Source organism: Lontra canadensis, unplaced genomic scaffold, assembly GCF_010015895.1.
Source record: "Lontra canadensis isolate GAN:19392208 unplaced genomic scaffold, GSC_riverotter_1.0 scaffold8, whole genome shotgun sequence".
In the NCBI taxonomy this organism is placed as follows: domain Eukaryota; kingdom Metazoa; phylum Chordata; class Mammalia; order Carnivora; family Mustelidae; genus Lontra; species Lontra canadensis.
Window position 1 is genome coordinate 18503954 of NW_022631002.1, and position 22781 is coordinate 18526734.

Genomic DNA, 22781 nt, shown 5'->3' on the forward strand with positions numbered 1-22781 from the left:
GTCCTGGGTGTGACTCATTCTTTATGGCTGATTTCCCACATATTGTATGCTCTTTCAGGGTAGAGCTAGCCCCAAACTGCCAGGGAGCCCAAGGATTTAGTCTGCCCCAGCCAAGACCAACCAGGATGGGTAAAATAATAGATCTGACTGGGGTCTGGCCAGATCTGCTGGGGTATTTATTTGTAATCCTTGTACCACTTTTTAATAGCTGTGAGGCCTTGGATTGTACTCACCTCTCCAAGCCTCTGCTCTCTTGTCTATGAAATGGGGTGAGCAACGTATCTATTGCATTGGTGAGCCCAAAATGAGATGGTGCATGGCAAGGCTGGAAGGTAGTAAGTGCTCAGTAAGTGGGGGTCCTACTGTGGTTGTGGGGCTCATTTTTCCCACTTGCGTTGTTCAGTGGGGGGCTAGGTTAGGTCAGTGGGTGTTTTTGATTGTTTTCAGATTTTTTTTTTATTGGACAGAGAGATAGAGTACTTGTTGGCTGCATGCACAAGCAGGGGGTACGGCAGAGGGAGAGGGGGAAAAGAGAGGGAGAAGCAGAAGCAGGCTCTCTGCTGATCAGGGACCCCGTTGCGTGGCTCAATCTCAGGACCCCGGGATCACGACCTGAGCCAAAGGCAGATGCTTAACTGACTGAGCCACCCAGGAGACCCTAGGTCAGTGGTTATTAAACTTGAGTGTGCATCAGAATCACCTGGAGGTAAGCCCTGACCCAATGTGACTGGGTGTCTTTTTTTTTTTTTTAAGATTTTATTTATTTATTTGACAGAGAGAGAGATCACAAGTAGGCAGAGAGGCAGGCAGAGAGAGAGGGGGAAGCACACTCTCTGCTGAGCAGAGAGCCCGGTGCCGGGCTCTATCCCAGGACCCTGGGATCATGACCTGAGCTGAAGGCAGAGGCTTAATCCACTGAGACACCCAGGAGCCCCGTGACTGGGTGTCTTTATTGGTGACCCAATGTCTTTTTGAGGAGAGATCCAGACAGAGACATGAGAGATGAGTACCAGGTGCCAATGGAAGGAGAGACTGAAGTGTGGGGAGCTGTAAGGCAAGCACTGCCAGCCAAACACCAGGAACTAGAAAGGCCGAGAAGGATTCTTCCCTTCAGGCTGCAGAAGGAACAAACATACTGCCCACACTTTGATTCAGACTTTGAGCTTTACTGCGAGACAATACGTTTCTGTAAGGTTTGTTTTTTTTTTTTTTATAAGAATTTTTTTTTTTCTCACAGATTTTATTTTTAAGTAATCTCTGCACCCAACGTGGGGCTCGAACTCACAAGCCTGAGATCAAGAGTCACATGCTTTACCGACTGAGCCAGCCAGATGCCCCTATGAATCTATAGTTTTAAGCTACCCAGTTTGTGGTACCTTGTTATAACACCACTAGGAAACTAATGCTGCATGGTATCTTTTTACAGACACCACCAACACAAACCCTTGTCAAATTCATACAATTCTGCATGGGCATTATGACTTCCCCCACCAAATTTGGGGATGTTTCCTTTTATGCAGTCCTTGACTGCTCAGAGCAGGAGAAGCTAAGCTGTGGACTCTCACCTGTTGTCTTTTGACCTTCTCACATTCCCTGGGTGTATTTTATTATCCCTTATATTTCACCTGTCCAACTGGAGAAGGAAATGTGACAGCATAAGCACATGACATGCTGGGAGAACCTCATGCCTTTGTTTCCCATCAGTTGTATTCTATGGGTATTGGGTAGGGACCAGGGAAGTCATAAGAGGGTGTGCCCCACCCTGATCCTGGGGACATCATCCAGGAGAATCATGTCCATCACTTTACTGCATCATTACCATCAAACTGTCCCTCCTCCCATTCCCATCCCAGGATTCATTGGGACAGGGATCTGTGCTCATTTTCATCATATTTCAGGCAATTATTAACCCGAAGGTGCCTTTAGGGTCTGGGAGATAGAGGGGAAAGAACCCTCATCAACCTTCCTGCTGCTCTTCTGACTTCTAGTCTCCTCTCCCCCCTTTCTCTTGGGGTAAATCTCTTCCTTGGCACCCATCCTCACAAGGCAGCCATCTTCTTCTTGAAAAGTGGCTCTTTACAGAAAATAGAGTGCTTTACATTCTTTCTTGCTTTTATATTAAAGGGCCTCACAACCTCGCCCCTGCTGTCTCTCAAGCCTCCCCTGACCATGTCCTACCCTTCACCTCACACCCCACCACATCAAACTTCCTTTAGAGCCTCCATCCTACCCTGCCTTCTCTGCCTCCCAGGAATGACACCTGCTGTTCTTTCTGCTTAAGACATGCTTCCTTGCCCACACCGTGTGAAACATTCCTGGAGAGGGAAGAGGGGGAGTGGGTAGAGTTCCTCTGCACACCTTTCGGGACCCCAGCTTAAGGGTTAGGGTTAGGGCCATATTGTACTTACTTACTGTCCCTCTCCCTTCTGGAGGCTATGAACTTCTCAAGAACAGGGCCGCGGACTTATTTGTCTTTGTATCTGCAGCTGGGAGCAGCTAACTTTGTGGTTTGAAACAAGACCTTGCGTGGGCTTGTGGCACGAGAGGATGGAAGAAATGAGTGAACAGCAATGACCATAATAATGAAAGTTATTATTCACACAGGATTTTTTCGTGAACCTGGCTCTGTGTGTATTCAAAACCTCATTTAAGGCTAAGAGGAGCCGGTGATAGAGACTCATTTATCCCCACTGCACAGATGAACAAACAGAGGATTTAAGAAGTAAAGAGCAGATTTCATAAATAGTAAGTGGTTAAAAACCAATCTGCCCGATGCCAGAGCCCGAGTGCCCCATGATTACCGCACGTACAAAGTCACGGACTGACCGACTAGCAGGGACGCAGCCCGAGGGAAAGACCCGCCTGAGTCCGGGTTCCGGCTGTGGGCTGTGGTCGTGTACTCGCGGGCGGGCTAGGGACGCGTGCGCAGTGAGGTGGTGGCGCCCCCTGCGGGCGGCGCGCGGGAGGCAGAGACGGCGAAGGGGGCGCTCAGTGCGCCTGCGTGCTCGTGGAGGTGGTGGCGGTACTCGGCAGGGGCTCGGCTGTTCGCGCTGCGGGTGCGGCCATGGCGCAACCGGGGAAGCTGCTCAAGGAGCAGAAGTACGACCGGCAGCTGAGGTGAGCCGGGGCTCACCGAGTCGGGCGGGCGGGCCAGCGGGCTCCTCTGCGTCCCGGCCGGGCCTAAGCGAGCGGGCGGCGCGGTCGGGCCTCTTCCAGGCCTCCCGCTGGGCCGGGCCGGGCAGTCTTGGGCTTGGGGAGCCGGCTCTCGGGGCTCCCTGGCCTGGGGCCCTGGGGTGTCCCTTGAGGGTTGGAACTCCCCTTCTCCGAGGGGTGCGCCCGCCCGCCACGCGGTGTGCAGTTCGAGGTTCGCGGTCCCAGCGTCGACCGGGTGACCGGGGCGGCAGCCGGCCCCGCCTCGCTGTGCGCTCACTCCTCATTTAGCAGAATCGGGGGATCGGGTGGACCCCATCCCGAGTGTTAGGGATTGTCCTGAGCCAGCGTTGTCCAATAGGAATATAATGCCAGTCTTGAGTGTGAGCCGCATATGTAATTATACATTCTCGAGTAGCCACCTTAAAAAGAAAAAAGAAACAGGTGAAATTAATTTTAATATAGTTTCTTTAACCCAGTATATCCGAAACAATTACCATTTTAACACTTAATATAAAAATTAAAAAAATAAAATAAAATAAATTTATTAGGAATTTTTTACCTCTTTTTTTCATACCGTTTTCGAAATCTCGCGTTTTACACACTTGTAGGCACGTTCCAGTTCCCACTATCCGGCCTCATTTTTGGAGCTCAGTAGCCAAACGTGGTTGATGGTTACCTTAGTGGACCCTGCAGGTCTAAGCCATCAGACAGGTCCTTGGCTAATTCTTCTCCCTTGCCATTTCTCCTTACACTCCCCATTCCTTATTTATTGAGCATCTACTATGTGTTAAGGCAGTGGAAGTAACACAAATGCTTGGACCCCATCCTTTTTCGAGCCTCCCCCCCCAAGCTGGGAGAAATTACAGTATGTCCCTATAGGTCCCCTGGAACTCCCATATACACCTACAGCCTAGTTCTGTGTTAGGGGCTTTAGGCACTTAATTTTGAGAGCAGCATTGAAGGCAGACATTCTCTTGGCTTTTGGAGTTTCTTGGAGAAACTTAGATAACTTGTCCAGAGTGTCCCATGTGTTTGAGCCCTGATGTAAACATAGGCCCTAGTGGCTCTTTCAGAGCCTGTTCTCAGTCACATCACTCTCCTCCCAAGCTTCTGGGAAAGGAAGCAAGGTGACAGAGCCCTTGTAACCAGCTTGTGTCCTTTTGTAAATTCTTAGCATTGCTTGTGTTTTGAATTCAGATGTAACTATACAAGACAGAGCTGAGAAGATATTTTAGCTTACTTAGTAACCGTGACAAAAGAGAATTTTTGCTGAGTCCCATCCAGTTAAGGACCAAATTTTACTTTTCATGGTGAGAATTGGTTATCGGTTTTGGAGTGTCATAGGGAGGCAGCTAGACGTAAAGTGGTATAGCCAGGCAGCAGTTAGCCAGGCGAGGAGCGACGAGGATTGATTTCTTGTCTGGCCTCTTTCTTGAAACATGTAACCCTAGACATGCACCAGTACTCTCTCTAGGCTCAATATCTGAGTCCCCAAGCATCCATCAACCAAATCTGTCAGTGTCTTCTGTGTGCCCTACTTTCATAGAAAAAAACAGATGTTTCCCATCTGTTTGGTTCTTCTAGGCTATTCCTCCATTCACTTGACAGCTGTTCACTGATCACTTACTCTGGACAAGGCAGTGTGCCAGGCATTTGGGGCTCCAGTGGCCCACGTACGGAGTTATGTGGGCCCTCGTGGAGTTTAGAGTGGAATGGAGAGATGGATGTTCCTCAAATAAAAAAAAACAAATGAAGTAGTTACCATTGTGAAATGCTCTGGAGGACATACTGGCTAAACAATAACAGGGCATCTGTTTTAGATTAGGTGACAGGGAAAGCACAGTAAAGCCTGTCAGTCCTCCAGACTGTGGCATTTTTCTGGTGATTTTCAGACTTCCCACACTGACAAGGAAGGATCATAGGCTTTCTGGGTGAAGGTAACCAGGCTGGGCCAGATGCCATGATACAAGTGTGATCATGCGCCTTGCCCTGTTAATGATACGCCAGTGCGAATATATGTAACATATATTTCTAATCTTTATTATATCTTTGTGTTTGATAATGTATAAATGTATACATTTATTAATCATGATATTAAAATAACATTGGGTGTTGTATTTTATTTTATTTTATTTTTTTTTTAAGATTTTATTTATTTATTTGACAGACAGAGATCACAAGCAGGCAGAGAGGCAGGCAGAGAGAGAGAGAGAGAGAGGAGGAAGCAGGCTCCCCGAAGAGCAGAGAGCCCGATGTGGGGCTCGATCCCAGGACCCTGGGATCATGACCTGAGCCGAAGGCAGAGGCTTAACCCACTGAGCCACCCAGGCGCCCTGGGTGTTGTATTTTAAAGCACTCCTGTAGAAGTCACTGTGAGGCTTTTCAGATGATGGTAATTCGGTTTTCTTGGTAAAGCTTTCTCTTGGAGATGTCATAGTGATAAGTTCTACGTCAAGATATACTTGACGTAGATATAAGATACCTTGACGTCAAGATAAGAAGTACTTAAATATACTGGCTCTGTAATTTAAGGAGAAATGATATAGAGGAATAGGTTTTAAGTCTAACGCAGTTATTTAATGTTAGTGTATCTAATATATCTGTACTGTAAGTTATCTTGAAAAGAGTAATGGACAAGGAGCTGGAAGACCCAAGTTTTTAGTACGGATTTGACCCCCTTCTAATCATGCAAGGCATCATTCTGAGTCTTAGGTTACTCAGCTGTATAATCCCCATAACACCTGCTGCTCTTCCTGTCTCACGTGTTTACTATGGTTATCACATCAGCCATTCTGTCCAAGAACACCTTGAAGGTCTAAGATCACCGTCCAAATAAGAAAGTTGCATTTGTGTGGAAGTTTTAGAAATGTTGAATTTTTGTCTTGCTTTGTAGGTTGTGGGGTGACCATGGGCAAGAGGCTTTAGAATCTGCACATGTTTGCCTAATAAATGCAACAGCCACAGGAACTGAAATTCTTAAAAACTTGGTACTACCAGGTAATGTAGTTTTGTGGGAGTCAATTTACTCTATACGGTTTTGAACTAGAAGTTATGTGTTCTTGACTGACTCTGTTTTGTCTTCTAGGTATTGGTTCATTTACAGTTATTGATGGAAATCAGGTCAGCGGAGAAGATGCTGGAAATAAGTATGTTCTGTTCTTTTCAAACACATGTGGGTTAGGAAGGGCAGTGCACTGCCACAGGAGACTAAGGCCTAAATCCCAACTTCACTTCCTCAGTGAAGATGACTTGACTCTCAGGTGGAAATAATCCCTGTGTTTAGGATTATGGTGAAGATGAAGTAAGTCGATATAGGTAAAGTGCTAGCATAGTGTCCAGCAGATAGACCGTTAATAAAAGGTACCTGCCGTTACTGTCTTCATTGTTGTTATTAGTGCAAAGGAGTAATCCTTATTCCTTGATTTGTGAAATCTAGATAATTCCTAAGTCCTCGCCTTGATCCCAAGGGGTTAGTACATAATTTGAAATTATTGTGTTACTGAAAAAAATTATATTTTTGGATTATAAGAATAAAAAAATTACCTTTTATTTGTGTTTCTTCTGAGCTTAGACCATATATATCTCTCTGTATACTCCACTGTCTCTGTAAAAATGCTGTGGGTTTTTTTTTGTTTTTTTAAAAGATTTTATTTATTTATTTGACACAGAGAGAGATCACAAGTAGGCAGAGAGGCAGGCAGAGAGAGGAGGGGAAGCAGGCTCCCTGCTGAGCAGAGAGCCCGATGTGGGGCTCCATCCCAGGACCTGGGATCATGACCTGAGCTGAAGGCAGAGGCTTTAACCCCCTGAGCCACCCAGGCACCCCTAAAAATGCTGTTTTAAAGATGGTCTGCATATTATTTTTTAAAGATGATCATAATATAGACTTCCAAAGCATTGCAAGATTTGGATTTCAGGCTCTTTTCAGGATTTGGAGGCTGGAATCTCTCTTATTTGTTAGTATATGACAACAGTGAGTACATACAAGAAAAGTCAGAATTAGTTCATATTGAACTCTGATATCTTTTCTTTGGGTGGTAGTGTTTCTGCAACAGCACCCTTTTATTGGTATCTTTAAAGAAAAAGTCCTGTTATCTTTGCTTACTTGGTTGGTTAGGGCAGTGTGTGATGAGAATAAAGTTTCTTTTTCTTATGGAGCCACTGATTTTCTGCTACAAAATGGTACCCAGTTTGAGATCTGGGCCTTGAGACATGACAAGGGTATGTGTGGGAAGAAACCTGAATAAGTGTGTTTTAGTTAACCTGCAAAGCAAGCGGTTCAATATAGCACTTCCCGAGTATGGTCTGTGGAATACTGGCTCTAGGGAATGGTAATATCTGCTAAATGGGCAAATGGGTTCCATGGTCAAATGAGTTTGGGAAATGGGCCAAATGAAGTTAAACATTTCTCTAATATAAGACCTTAATATCATGTGTTATATTTATTATTAATTTCCAAGGGGGAAATATAACATGCCAAACTTCGTAAAGCCAGGGAACTTTAATTCTCTCAGAGCATCTTAAAAAATTTATACTCTGTGGCATACACTTTGGGAATATTGATTTATTAGCCTGGTCTTTGATTACAAGTTTCATCCTGTTATCTTCCTCCAGGAAGACTGTTAAAATCTAGAATCAAAATATAGTTAGTGTTCTATTATGAATGAAATATACTTGGTGTTACAAATAACCTTCCCTTTGTAGTCAAAGAAGCCCTTAATTTTTTAAATTTTCTTATAGTTTTTTCCTTCAAAGAAGCAGCATCGGCAAGGTAAACCATCTGTTTCTTATAGAATATAGTTGCGTTTGAGCATCTAATCATGCCACTATGTTTTGATTGCTTGAAAAGTTTTGAAAGAGCTTATTTCTCTGAGAAAAAAGTTAAATTAGCTTTTTTTTAAATCTTGCAAATCTTTATATGCTTAGTAGTTTAAGAACTTAAAAGTACTGTCTGTGTTTTTATGCTATATCCTGTATTAAAGCTACAACTTGAGATTAACATAAAGTGTAAATGTTTAGAGGATGGAATATTCTGGTTTACAAGATTTCTAAGACTTAGCAGCATATCTTTTATTTTTGTACATTCATATTAATCTTCTTATGAAGCCATAATAGTCAACTTAATACAATGTTCTGAACAGAAATGATTATTTCTTTGACCTCTCTTATATAGGATTATAAATGTGGGAGGTTGTAGTGAGTCTAAACTTGGTCCAGAATATCTCTACCTGCTACCCAAGGTTGTCTGGTCATTTGCGTACTCAGGAATGTTGGGTACAAATAATACAGTCATTTAAGTAATATTTAAAATAATATTGTGGTTGAGCCTTAGTTTAAATACTATGAAGAGCAGAATTGTCATATCTATGTATGAAATTTGGGTAATTTTATAATATGTTTGCTTGATCTGTAAGTTGAGGGGTTACATTTTAACCAGATTTTTTCTAATTCAAGTCAAATGCTTTTTTTTTTTTTTTTTTTTTTTTAAAGAACCGAGCTCAAGCTGCCATGGAATTCTTACAAGAATTAAATAACGATGTCTCTGGGAGTTTTGTGGAAGAGGTATATGTCCAAAAGCTTATGAAGTCTGACTAGATGGAGGAGGGACAGAGGTGTAGTCCCCATATAGGATTATTGGATATAAATACAAACCAGGATTTTAAAAAATTTTTTCTTGCTTTCCCACAGAATAGTTATAAAGTCAGTTTAAAGATGTTTGATCTTTGTTTTGAGGGCAATAGAACATATGTATATGCATTATTATTTTTCTTTTTTTTTTTTTAAAGATTTTATATATTTATTTGACAGTGATCACAAGTAGGCAGACAGGCAGGCAGAGAGAGAGGGGGAAGCGGGCTCCCCACTGAGCAGAGAACCCGATCCCAGGACCTAAGATCATGACCTGAGCCGAAGGCAGAGGCTTTAACCCACCGAGCCACCCAGGCACCCCTACACATTATTATTTCTGTGTGGAAATGTAATTTTTTAATAATTCAAAGCCCTAAGAATTTAGAATTTTGAGTTTATTTATTTTGGTAGTCTCTATACCCAGCATGGGGCTCAATCTCATGACCCTGAGATCAAGAGTCTCCTGTTTTACTGACTGAGCCAGCGAGGCACCCCAGTATTTAGAATTTTGAATCTTTGTATCTTCATGTTTAGTTGAGAGTTGAATTACTTTAACACTGGAGTCTAACATGTTGCCTCATTTGTTCTAAAATAGCTTAACTGTTTTGCCATGTTTAATATGATTGTAAAATTTTTCAATTTTTTTCCTGTGTCCTATTTAGAGTCCAGAAAACCTTCTAGACAATGATCCTTCATTTTTCTGCAGGTTTACCATTGTGGTTGCAACTCAGCTTCCTGAAAGGTAAATTTTTATGTTAATTCATTTTTATTTTGGTCTCCTACTAGATTTGCATAGTTTTGTTTTCTGTGCAAAGACTGTAGTTCTTAAAATTCTTTACTTAAAAAATTTTTAAAATTAATTTATTAATTATACAGTGTGCTTGGGGGTGTAGATAAGGGTTTTATAAATACTTTCCTCTTTGTTGAAGAAGTGTCTTTCAATAATATTCTCCCTAATACAAAAGAGAAGGCTTTCATGTCCCTGTAGTCCAAAAGATAAACTTTCTGTGAGACTGCAGCCTTGTGGAATTGCTTGTTTTTCAGTGTATCCATGACTTGCTTGTGTAAATGTAACAGATATGTATTTGCATTTATTACTTAGTAAGAAAGTTGCTTTATTTTAGGGTATTTTCCTGTTTGGCCTGTATCCATTTGCTTATGTTTTTATTTATTGTGCTTTCCTTTACAGTACATTACTACGTTTAGCAGATGTCCTCTGGAATTCACAAATACCTCTTTTGATCTGTAGGACTTACGGACTAGTTGGTTATATGAGGATTATTATAAAAGAACATCCAGGTAATTCTGTTGCACATATGGGGCTTGTCATTGATTGCTTTAGCTACAGTTTTAGAAACCTGACATTTGAGAAAGTCAATTTTATTTTTTATTTTTATTTTTTTAAAATTTATTTATTCAACAGAGAGAGACAAGACAGAGAGAGAGAGAGAGAGAGAGCACAAGCACGGGGAGCAGCAGAGGGAGAGGGAGAAGCAGGCTCTCTGCTTCTGCAATGTGGAGCTTGGGCCTAGGATCTGGGGATCATGACCTGAGCCGAAGGCAGACACTTAACTGACTGAGCCACCAGACCCATAGGAAGTCAGTTTTAAATTACAGAGTGGGGCACCTGGGTGGCCCAAGATGGTTAAGTGTCTGCCTTCGGCTCAGGTCCTGATCCCAGGATTCTGGGATCGAGCCCCACATCAGGCTCCCTGCTCAGCAGAGAGCCTGCTTCTCCCTTTCCCTCTGCTGCTCCCCCTGCTTGTGTTCCCTCTGTTAAATAAATAAATAAAATCTTAAAAAAAAATTGCAAAATAAATTTTAACAGTACAACTCTGGTTACAGGTTCAGAATCAATAGTCATTAATATTTCCTTTACTTAGCATTATAGAAGGATACAGAGCAGAAGATACAACAGGTACAGCTTCTTCATTTTATTAGGAGGCTCACCAGCAAAGCAAGTCCGTAGCTTTTTTCGCCCCCTAACCCACATAGGGCATGTAGAGCTGCTACAGGTGAGAGTCAAGGTATGTGGGTCACAGTGACACATAGACGTCATACTACCTTTCTCTCCCAATCTTTCATTACATTCTCATAGAGGCATTAGGTACAGTTCAGGTACAGTTCTACACGATAAATAAGGCATTTACCTGACTACTGCTCCAAGTAAACAGTGTTGCAGGAAACTGGAGTGGTACACAGGCAGGCTTGCGTTAGCTCAAGGATGATGTTAGACCTTTACTTACAAATTTTTTTAAAAAGATTTTATTTATTTACTTTTAAAAGATTTAATTTATTTATTTGACAGAGAGATAGGCAGAGAGGCAGGCAGAGAGAGAGGGGGAAGCAGGCTCCCCGCTGAGCAGAGAGCCTGATGCGGGGCTCAATCCCAGGACCCTGAGATCATGACCTGAGTTGAAGGCAGAGGCTTTACCCACTGAGCCACCCAGATGCCCCATTATTTATTTATTTGAGAGAGAGCATGAGCAGAAGGGCCAGAGAGAGAGAGGAGAGTGGGAGAGAGAATCTCAAGCAGACTCAGCCCTAAGTGGGAGCCTGACTAGAGGCTCAATCTCATGACCCCGAGGTCATGACCAGAGCCAAAACCAAGAACCAGACGCTTAACTTGCTGTGCCACCCAGGCATGCCTCTACTTACAATTTTTTTTTCTTTTTTAAAGATTTTATTTATTTGACAGAGATCACAAGTAGAGAGAGAGAGGAGGAAGCAGGCTCATTGCCTAGCAGAGAGCCTGATGTGGGACTCGATCTCAGGACCCTGAGATCATGACCTGAGCTGAAGGCAGAGGCTTAACCCACTGAGCCACCCAGGCAGCCCCTGCCTACAAATTTTTAATCTTAAATCATCATCCAGTTTTCATTCGGTATTCCTGCATGGCTCTGAGCCAGGTACTCTGCTAGTGTAGTGATAGCGCTTGGTGTTGCTAGTTTTACTGGGGAGTAGTATCTGCTTGGGCAGTTAGGGGGTGGCTTGTGGGGATAAACTCTTGGCAGGTGCTAGTAGGCCTTTTAAGACTTACTAGTGAGAGAGTGACAGGGTGAAAATTTTATTTCAAATGTGTACCCTGAAGTGGGGTAGAGAATGAATGGATTTGAAGGGGCAAAGATTGGAGGAAAGGGTTGTTGTTAGGAAATTTCCAGTGGTGTAGCTAGGTGAGAGAGACAGAGACCAAGCCCCTGACCTAAGGCTGATGTTACAAGGATAGGGAAGAGGGGGTAAAAAATAATGAGGGTTAATATTGTTGGCTGTGTGCCTGCCTTAAAGTAGATTATTTCATAAAATCTTTACAAAATCCTTATAATGTAGGTACTATTATATCTCCTTTTTGCAGATCAGGATTCTGAGGCACAGAGAGATTAAGTTATTTGCCTAAAGTCACACAGCTCGCAAGTGACAAAACTTGGCCTAGTTCTAAACAGTCACTGAAATTACACATTCCTGTTCTTCCCCCATATGGAGACTGTGGTATTAGGACATGTGGAATGACTGATGTTGGGCCAAAGAAAGAAAGAAAGAGGGGCATCCAGCTGGTTCAGTCAGAAGAGCATGCGGCTCTTGATCTTGAGGTTATAAGTTTGAGCCCCACTTTGGGTGCAGAGATTACTTAAAAATAAAATCTTTAAAAAAAAAGAAAGAAGGCTAGGACAACCATCAGGTTCTTAGGGAAGAGGTCTAGGTAGATGGTGATGATGTCTACTGAAGACCACAGGAGGGGAAAGGTAGTGTTGTTGTTAAGTATTATCTGAACACATATTTTATCAATTTTGATCTTTTAAAATTATAATAGCAAGAAAATTCAACTCTAAAGGAATTTTGAGTTTATTCTTATTAAAACTATAGTCCACTTTATGATTTGTGCATTTGGAAAAATGTGAAGGTATATGTATATATAAATTTATCAACAGAAAAGGGGTGCCTGGAGGGCTCGGTTGGTGGAGCATGTGACTCTTGATCTTGGGGTTGCGAGTTTGAGCCCCACATAGGGTGTGAAGCTTACTTATAAAAATTAAAAAATTAAAATCAGTTCCTTGGGTTAAAAAAAAAAAAGGAAACAGAAAAAAAAAAACCATGTAAGCCCTATGCCCATTTAGAAATTACAGATTTCTGGGGCACCTCTGTGGCTCAGTGGGTTGGGCTTCTGCCTTCGGCTCAGGTCATGGTCTCAGGGTCCTGGGATCGAGCCCCGCATTGGGCTCTCTGCTCAGTGGAGAGCCTGCTTCTTCCTCTCTCTCTCTGCCTGCCTCTCTGCCTACTTGTGATCTCACTCTGTCAAATAAATAAATCTTTAAAAAAAAAAGAAATTATAAATTTCTTTTTTCCATGGTCTGTGATTTTTAATTTTTAATTTTTTTAATTTTAATTTTTTAAAAAAGGTTTTATTTATTTATTTGAGAGAGAGAGAAAGTGAGAGAGATCACAGAGGGAAATGGAGAAGTAAACTCACCACTGAGCAGAGAGGCTGATGTGGGACTTGATCACAGCACCCTGGAATCATGACTTGAGCTGAAGGCAGATGCCTAACTAACTGAGCCACCCAGGCACCCCTGTGATTTTGTTTTTAATTATCTTAAGCCTTATCACATAATTTACAAACTTGTGCTGATGATCTGTCTCCTCAATTTTAACCCTTCTGATGAGTTGGCAAAAGCACGATTACCAATCATACATATATGGTAGTTCCACAGCTGTGTCTTTGTTTTTTGTTTTTTTGTTTTTATTTTGTTTTTTTAAGATTTATTTATTTATTTGACAAACAGAGATCATAAGTAGGCAGAGAGACAGGCAGAGAGAGAGATGGGAAGCAGGTTCCCTGCTGAGCAGAAATCCCGATGCAGGGCTTGATCCCAGGACCCTGAGATCATGACCTGAGCTGAAGGCAGAGGCCTAACCCACTGAGCCACCCAGGCACCCCCACAGTTGTGTCTTTGAATAGCTGCTTAGAAGACAATCCTGAATTATAACTTAGTCTGACTTAGTAAAGAATCCACAAGCCAAGTCTGCTGTTATATCTTGTCACACTGAATTTTAAAAGCATCTGACCTTACAGACCATCTATAAAATGTGAGAAGTGTTAAATATTCTTTATTTAATATTATACATAAACACACAAATGTTTTTCATTAAGTAAAAGGCAACATTTCAGATGCAGGGAATTATATTTAGTTTTTTAAAAGATTTTATTTATTTATTTGACACAGAGAGAGAGAGCACAAGTAGACAGAGTGGCAGGCAGAGGGAGAGGGAGAAGCAGGCTCTCTGCTGAGTAGGGAGCCCGATGTGGGCCTCGATCCCAGGACCCTGTGATCATGACCTGAGCCGAAGGCGGCTGCTTAACCAACTGAGCCACCCAGGCACCTGATGTGGGAATTTTAATTAAATTGGCATAGTTAAGACCAGAAATATAAAGTGGACACTGTCAGTTTTTCTTTAGCCTTGCCTTTAACAGGCTAAGGAGCACAACTTGAAACACAGCTGAGTCTTGTTTTTCTGAGACAGTGAAGGGATTTCCTCAGGATTTAAATATATTAATATAAACAGTTATGTAAATCTAAATTTTAAAAAATCTATAAGTTTAGAGATAGCATTTGCCATCTATGTGAAAAGCTGAACATTACTAATCAATTCCTATCATATTTTTAGAAGGGGAAAATAGTGATAGCACTTGCTGAACCAGAATTACTATCAAAGTTCAAAAAGCTGATCATATTCATTTAACTGTGAGCCAATCTTATTTAAGTCAGAACTGTTCAAAAGAAATATTCTGTCAGCCATTCATGATCTGAATTCTGGTATGAGATCAATTTAAATATGCTACACATAAAAAAAAGTCTCGAGACATTTTTGTTTTAGAATAAATGAGCATGGCCAGCTGTTTCTCCTTAGTAGCTTTTTGAGATAAGCTATCAAGTCTGCCCTTCCTCCTGTCTTGATGTTACGGAGATCATTTTAGTTCCATGGATGTACTTCCCGGGATTCTCCAAATACTCCTTCAGTGTCTCCTCTCCCCAGGTGATGCCTTTGTTCTTATTGGCATCCGTGTAAGAAAATCCAGGGGCCTGAACTGTCTTTCAACCAAATAAACCATGGAGATTTGGCCCGATCTTGTGCTTGCCTCCCTTTTCCACAGTATGGCACTGGGCACTTTTTTTTTTTTTTTTTTTAAGATTTTATTTATTTATTTGACAGAGAGAGAGAGATCACAAGCAGGCAGAGAGGCAGGCAGAGAGAGAGCGGGAAGCAGGCTCCCTGCTGAGCAGAGAGCCCGATGCGGGCCTCGATCCCAGGACCCTGAGATCATGACCTGAGCTGAAGGCAAAGGCTTTAACCCACTGAGCCACCCAGGCGCCCACTGGGCACTTTTTTGAACAAAAAATCATCTTGCCCCTCTCAACATCACCCAATTTTAAATCACTCTTTTGTCACGCACAAAATGAAGCTGCTTGCTTACAAGCTGGATATCCCACTCTCTCAAAAATTACAGATTTCTTAAGCCCCTATAATGTAGTGTATTCTAGAAGTATCACTAAAGAAGTCTTTTTTTTTTGGGACTATTTGTTTCACAGTAATAGAATCTCATCCAGATAATGCATTAGAGGATCTACGACTGGATAAGCCATTTCCTGAACTGAGAGAACATTTTCAGTCTTATGATTTGGATCATATGGAAAAAAAGGTATGTGTGACCTTCCATTTAAAGATAGATTAAAAGTTTTTTTTTAACCTCAGGTTTTTGAATTACACCACAATGAGAAAATACTATAAACATCCATATTCTTGTCATCCAGATTACATAGTAACAACATTGTACTTAATTTGTTTGAAGTGAATTTGTTTTCCAGCAAAATTTGAAAAGTTCTTTTATTTATTTATTTATTTATTTTTAAGGATTTAATTTGTTTATTTGACAGAGAGAGATCACAAGTAGGCAGAGAGGTAGGCAGAGAGAGAGAGAGAGAGGGAAGCAGGCTCCCTGCTGAGCTGAGAGCCCGATGCAGGACTCAGTCCCAGGAGCCTGAGATCATGACCCAAGCTGGAGGCAGCAGCTTAACCCACTGAGCCACCCAGGCGCCCCTGAAAAGTTCTTTTATTGAAGAGAAGTTTGTTAACTGAACATATCAGTGTAATCAACACCCAGGTCAGCGAATTAGACATAAACATATCCCAGCAGCCCTCTTCATGACCCCTTTGTAAACAATTAGATATACTTCTTAAAAAGTGTGAATTGGGGTTGGGTGTTTATTGAAATTAATTCCTCTTGAAAGTTATTTTTAGTGTTTGAAGAGTTACCAGGCAACTCCATATTTCATTATGGAAATAATGATATTTATAATAGATTATGTAACTTAAGGAGTATGTGTTTTTTTCCTACCCTTGTATTTATTAAAATACAGGTTTTTGACTAGAAGACAGTTTTCTCAGTCTACGATTGCTATCTGAAATCAAGAGATTTGTGCTTTCTTTTTGGGCGGTATGTCTCTGAGACACTTTTCTTGATGGTAAAATAGGGACAGTCATAGTACAAACCTGCCATATTAGGATTAAATTGGATATTACTTCTAGAAAAAGTTTATAAAGCAATTTTCATTAACTCAGTTCATTTCTCTCCATTCACTATACTACACATACTGGGAGATGATCATAATTACTGTTGGATTTATTAAAAATGAGATGATGTGATGAAGAATAAAGGTAAACAATTAACGTTAGCTAATACTGACATTTTCTTTGATTTTTTCTTTTGTTTTTAGGACCATAGCCATACTCCATGGATTGTGATCGTAGCTAAATATTTAGCACAGTGGTATAGTGAAGTACGTCCTTTTTTAAAAAACACAAATTCCATGTGTGACTGTACTTTCAGTTTAAAGGATTTCATTGGAGGAAAGTGGGAGATTAATTCTTTTCTTTATGTGGTGACAGGGGAGGTGGGTGCTTTTCTCTTTAAATCTGGCATTTCCTCTTTTGAGACTGATATTTTTATTAACAAAATGAAATACCAATAAATGTCATTCTGAAACTGGCCGTGGGGAATGAGTGTAGCGAAATGGCCCAGTTTTGTTTTCTTTCCAGTCAACCTCTGATTTCACTGAGGTATTTGCTGATGAAATCTCAGCATGGAGGGGAGAATGGGGGAATCTTTGGACTCTCGACTTCCATCTTTGATTTTTTGTAACTAGGATTTAAAAATTTCTAACCAATTTAGACAAATGGACGAATACCTAAAACGTATAAAGAGAAAGAAGACTTCAGAGATTTGATTAGACAAGGTAATATGATGGGATATAATTGAATGTTGTATAAAGTTTGAAAAGCATATTGCTTGAAGCTGTTTATCGGATTTCTGTCAGGAACTTTATCAGATGATGCCATCATGAGCTTGTATTTTATTTTTTCTCAGGGGAGGTTTAGGAGCCACTCATCATACAGTTTTTTTTAAATGACTAATGATAGTTTCCTCATCAGTAAATGAGGAACTGAGGGCTGCTCATACCTACCTCATGGGTTGTTGTGAGGATTCATTCATACCATAAAATGTAAAGTACATTTAATAGTGTCTGATACAGAGTAAAAGCTCAAAAAGATAGCTACTAATATATTAATAAAAAATGACTAATGAGAAACCTGTTTCTTCCTAAGTTTCAGTATCCAATCCTCCCTTTTAAGATCTGGTGAGGTTATTTCCATAATGTTAGGAAGAGCATAGGGGTGAGAAGGAAAGGGCTATTTTTTGCTAACCAGTTTCTGTTTTACTAGGAATTCTAAAGAATGAAAACGGGGCGCCAGAAGATGAAGAGAATTTTGAAGAAGCTATTAAAAATGTGAACACAGCACTAAATACAACTCAGGTATTAAAGTGTTTCTGAAGAATTCATACAAGAAAGGTGTTTTTTGAAGTCCTCACGTGAAATAGTTGATTTTAGATTTCTTTCTTTCTTTCTTTCAAAGATGCATTTATTTACTTTAGAGAAGGGGTGCCAGAGAGGACATACGTGCATGTGTGCGTGATTTGGCGGGGCAGAGAGAGAGGGAGAGAATCCCATGCAGACTCCCAGCTGAGTGCAGAGCCTGCTGCCAGGCTTCATCCTATGACCCTGAGGTTGTGACCTAAGCTGAAATCACAAGTCAGGTGCTTAACTGACTCAGCTACCAGGTGCCCTGACTTTAGATTTAAATTAATATTTCCTAAATTGTAAAGTTGTTAGAAATTAGTGTCTATAATACGGATTGAATCATGTTTTAGTAAGACCATATTGTCCTTGTTGAAATGGATATCAGTGCTTCAGGATATAATAGTGATACAATGATTTATATACATTATTTGAAGTACATGATTTGTGAATAGTAACAGTTTGGGTGTAGGAAATATATAATGAGTTTGATATTTTGCTGGTCCAAAATTGTGTTGCCTAAAAGTTAAATCTTACTCTGCATTTGCTTTTGACAATAGTTACTTGGCTATAATGGAAGACATTCTTAATGACATTGTAAGACATTATTTGGAGGATAACTCCATTTAGATGGCCTTTGTTTTGTTGTTAAGGTCTTGCCAGTGAGGTTTTTGGGAAATTTGGAATAACACAACTGGTAAGTTAAGAATTTTCTTATAATTTTAATATAGCAAAAAAATGCTGTCTTTCACATTAGGAAAGCACTTAAGCTGTCATTACAAGCTTTTTGAAGACAATGAGGTAGTATGGCTGAGTATTTAAAAGTGTGTGCTTTAGGGGCGCCTAGGTGGCTCAGTCGGTTAAGCGGCTGCCTTCGGCTTAGGTCATGATCACAGGGTCCTGGGATCAAGCCCTGCATTGGGCTTCCTGCTTAGCGGAGAGCCTCCTTCTTTCTCTCCCTCTGCCTGCCATTCTGTCTACTTGTGTTCTTTCTCTATCTCTCTGTCAAATAAATAAATAAAATCTTAAAAAAAAATAAGTGTGTGCTTTATCAGTTTTCTGGCGTGAAGATAATTTTCTATGTCTTAACTGAGGTGATGGTTAAAAGGACATGCATCGAACTGTACCTTTAAGATTCATTTCACTATGGGTGCCTGGGTGGCTCAGTGGGTTAAGCCACTGCCTTCGGCTCGGGTCATGATCTCGGGGTCCTGGGATCAAGTCCCGCGTCGGGCTCTCTGCTCAGCGGGGAGCCTGCTTCCCTCTCTCTCTCTGCCTGCCTCTCTGTCTACTTGTGATTTCTCTCTGTAAAATAAATAAATAAAATCTTAAAAAAAAAAGATTCATTTCACTAAATGTAAAATTTACCCCAATTAAAAAAAAAACCAAGGTTCTCATAGTTAGGTTCTGTATAGTGAACTAAGCAAACAGACAAATGCACTAGGTGTTTTGAACAAAATTCAAGCAGAGCAGAGGGGTAGAGCATGATGAGGGTGAGGAGGCCTAGGATCAGAAGGGGTTCATAGAAGCATTTTGAGCAGGGAGTGGAGTGACCTGATTTATGTTTCTAAAAAATCATTCTGGTTCTTGTGAGGAAAATAGACTGCAGAGGACTGGGAACAGAAACAGAGAAACCAGTTAAGAGGTTACTGGTAAGAGACAGAAGGGTGGCCTGATTGATGCTCTGTTATTACTTTCAGAAATAAATAAATAAATAAAATGTTAAAAAAAAAAAAAAGAGGTTACTGGTAAATTTTTTTTTCCACAAAGCTGTAGAATCAAAGCCTACAATTTCAATAGTTGTTACTAATGTGTGATGATTTTGCCAGCATTAAAAGTACTTAAACTATGTAGTTTTTACCAGAGTTGTCTCTTCCAGTAGTTACTGATTTAGGGTATAAGGGTTTCAAGTTTTTGACAAGCTGGAAACACATGAAGGACTACAGATCTGAATGTCTGACTCAGACGTTCTGAATTACAAATATCTGAAATCTTTGTTATGTCTTTAGATGTAACTATATCAAAGATTTACTTTGGCTCCTTTTGTAATCCATGTGTGATGGAAGAGAACAGGTCAGTCTTTAGTGCTGACCCCAGCGGGCAGGAGGGGACTTCATTCCATTTTCTGTTTCCTCATCAGTTCTCTGTCTGGTACTGATTCTCAAAGTCTCAGCACAGGGCGGCTGGGTGGGTTAGTCAATAAAGCATCTACCTTCAGCTCAGGTCATGATCCCAGAGTCCTGGGAGTGAGCTCCAAGTGGGGGCTCCCTGCTCAACAGGGAGTCTGCTTCTCCCTCTTCTTCTGCCTCTCCCCACCACTTGTGTGCGTGCATTCTCTCTCTTTCTCAAATAAATAAAATCCTTACAAAATTGTCTAAGCCCATCAGAAGTTTTTATTTGATTACAATGTAGGAATTCAGAGAACTTGTTTGGGAAATAGTGGAAATACAGATGGCCACATTCTTAGTATAAGTAAATCTTTTGTGTTCCTTTGTTAGATCCCAAGCAGTATTGAAGATATATTTAATGATGATAACTGCATAAATATCACCAAACAGGTAACAACCGAAAGTAAATAGTGCCATCTTAATCTTTGGGTCCATTTCAGATGCCATTTAATACTAATTTTTTTTTCTCATTCTTTTAGACTCCATCATTTTGGATTTTAGCTCGTGCCTTAAAGGAATTTGTGGCCAAAGAGGGTCAGGGAAATTTACCTGTTCGAGGCACAATTCCGGATATGATTGCGGATTCAAGCAAATATATAAAACTGCAGAATGTGTAAGTCACTGTTTTCAGACTATGTTTACTGTTTCAAACTATATTTCTGAAAAATTAACCTGTTTATAGTACAGATGAACATATTTTATCACTCTATCAGAAATCAAATGCAACAGGCGCCTGGGTAGCTCAGTCATTAAGCGTCTGCCTTCAGCTCAGGTCATGATCCCAGGGTCCTGGGATCAAGCTCCACATAGGGCTCCCTGCTCAGTGGGGAGCGTGTTTCTCCCTCTCCCACCCCCCCTGCTTGTGTTTCCTCTCTCACTGTGTCTCTCTCTGTCATGTAAATAAATAAAATCTCTTAAAAAAAAAATCAAGTGCAACTCTGTAATAGTTTCTTTAAAAATAAGCTAAAAAATAGTTTTAGGTATTTTATAGCAAAATTGAGCAGAAAGTACAGAGAGTTCCCATCTACTGAGTAGGGGGCAGATTCTTTCTTTCATATTTCATGATAAAAACCTGATATTTGGGGTGCCTGGGTGACTCAGTGGGTTAAGCCTCTGCCTTCAGCTCTGGTCATGATCTCAGGGTCTTGGCATTGAGCCCCGCATTGGGTTCTCTGCTCAGCGGGGAGCCTGCTTCTCCCTCTCTCTCTGCCTGCCTCTCTGCCTACTTGTGATCTCTCTCTCTGTGTCAAATAAATAAAATCTTTAAAAAAAAAACAAACACCTGATATTTGAGCATTTAACTCTGTGCTATGAACTGCTCTGTATATTAACTAATTTAATGTTTATAACAGCCCCAGACAGAGATACTATTATTGTCACAGTTATATAGGTGAGGAAACTGAAACATAGAAAATGTAATTTATTCAGAGTCAGATAGCTGGGAAATGGCAGAACCAGGATTTGAATCCATGAAACCCAGCTCTATACTCTTTTTTTTTTTTTTTAAGATTATTATTTTTAGGGAGAGAGAGTGAATGAGGAGGGTAGGGGCAGAGGGTGAGGGAGAGAGAGAACCTGGAACATATTCCCCACTGAGTGCAGAGGCGGAGGTAGGACTCAACGCAGGGCTCAGTCCCATGACCCTGAGATCATGACCTGAGCTGAAACCAGGAGTCAGATGCTGCCCAGCTCTACACCTTAACTGTGGCCCTGTAGGAACTTTTATCTGTAACTTAAAACTTGAAGTCTTAGTTTGATGAATTTTTTATCGTAATGTTTCATAATTTAAAGAGTTTGTTACTGTAGATGAACACCAGCTCTCTAGGTGTCACTAGTTTGAACCCAGATAGACTGTCCTAAGTATAGGTCTCAGTGGATATTACCCTTATGTAGTTTAGGCATGTTGCTGATGAATTCAGGGCCGCTGGCTTGAGTTCCCCAAGGACCAAAGGATGTCACACAGAAGATCTCTGTTCTCTAGATATTGCACTTTTCACCTCAGCCACTGTCTAACACATCTTTGTTCGCCTAGCCTAAGATTTCAACTATTTAAAACTTAGGGAAAGTCAGTTGAGGATAGACGGAAGTATGACCTCACATTGAAGGTAGTCAGCTTAACATAGATCATCTTTAGAGAATGAAAGTATAAACAGACTTAAAGGTTTTACATGAATTTGTAAATAGTTTTTTTCTTTTTAAAGATTTTATTTATTTATTTGACAGAGAGAGCACAATCGGGAGCAGTAGGCAGAGAGAAAGGGAGAAGGTGGTTCCCCATTGAGCAGGGAGCCCAATGTGGGGCTTGATCCTGAGACCCTGGGATCACGACCTGGGCCGCAGGCAGAGGCTTAACCAACTGAGCCACCCAGGCACCCCTGTAGATAGACAGTTTTGAAGTATTTAACTTTCCTTGGATTTAACTTCAAGGAGATACATCATGTTCTTCAGTAACATATGTAGTCAGGTCCTCCCAGAAGCATGGCTCATAGATCCTTCTAGGAGGGTAGTTTTTAAGTTGCTGTTACTATAGACGGAGCTCGGGCATTAGCAGATTCCAGAAGTCCATTGCCAACACTGGGGAGATTCCCAGCCACTAACAGCTGCTGCTGGTAGCATTTCCATGGCATTTTCACATTTTGTATCTTACCAAACCAGTATTTTTTCATGAAAAGTAAAGAAATTTGCTTCATGGTGATATTTAAATTTTGCTAACTTTAAAAATTATTAAAACAGATGTTTGTTGTTTTTTTCCAGTTACCGTGAAAAAGCAAAGAAAGATGCTGCTGCTGTGGGTAATCATGTTGCCAAACTGTTGCAGTCTATCGGCCAGGTAAGCTTCTGATCTGAGCGCATTGTGCCTTTTGTGGACAGTGCAGCTCCATTTGGCCTGATTGCATAACTCTGGGAGCCAGAAAGGTTTAGA

General features: G+C 41.0%; 1 protein-coding gene across 1 annotated transcript in view; it reads left to right on the forward strand.

Moving 5' to 3' along the window:
* Positions 1 to 2986: 2986 nt before the first annotated feature.
* The window catches only part of NAE1 (NEDD8 activating enzyme E1 subunit 1), a 28289-nt gene continuing 8494 nt past the window's right edge, over positions 2987 to 22781 (forward strand). The window contains exons 1-14 of the mRNA XM_032854285.1: positions 2987 to 3117; positions 6047 to 6150; positions 6239 to 6299; positions 7894 to 7924; positions 8644 to 8715; positions 9444 to 9523; positions 9971 to 10080; positions 15366 to 15475; positions 16551 to 16613; positions 17006 to 17069; positions 17557 to 17648; positions 20189 to 20248; positions 20338 to 20471; positions 22613 to 22688. Coding sequence (XP_032710176.1) covers positions 3065 to 3117; positions 6047 to 6150; positions 6239 to 6299; positions 7894 to 7924; positions 8644 to 8715; positions 9444 to 9523; positions 9971 to 10080; positions 15366 to 15475; positions 16551 to 16613; positions 17006 to 17069; positions 17557 to 17648; positions 20189 to 20248; positions 20338 to 20471; positions 22613 to 22688 — 1110 coding nt within the window. The 5' untranslated portion in view covers positions 2987 to 3064. The remainder of the gene's footprint in view (positions 3118 to 6046; positions 6151 to 6238; positions 6300 to 7893; positions 7925 to 8643; positions 8716 to 9443; positions 9524 to 9970; positions 10081 to 15365; positions 15476 to 16550; positions 16614 to 17005; positions 17070 to 17556; positions 17649 to 20188; positions 20249 to 20337; positions 20472 to 22612; positions 22689 to 22781) is intronic.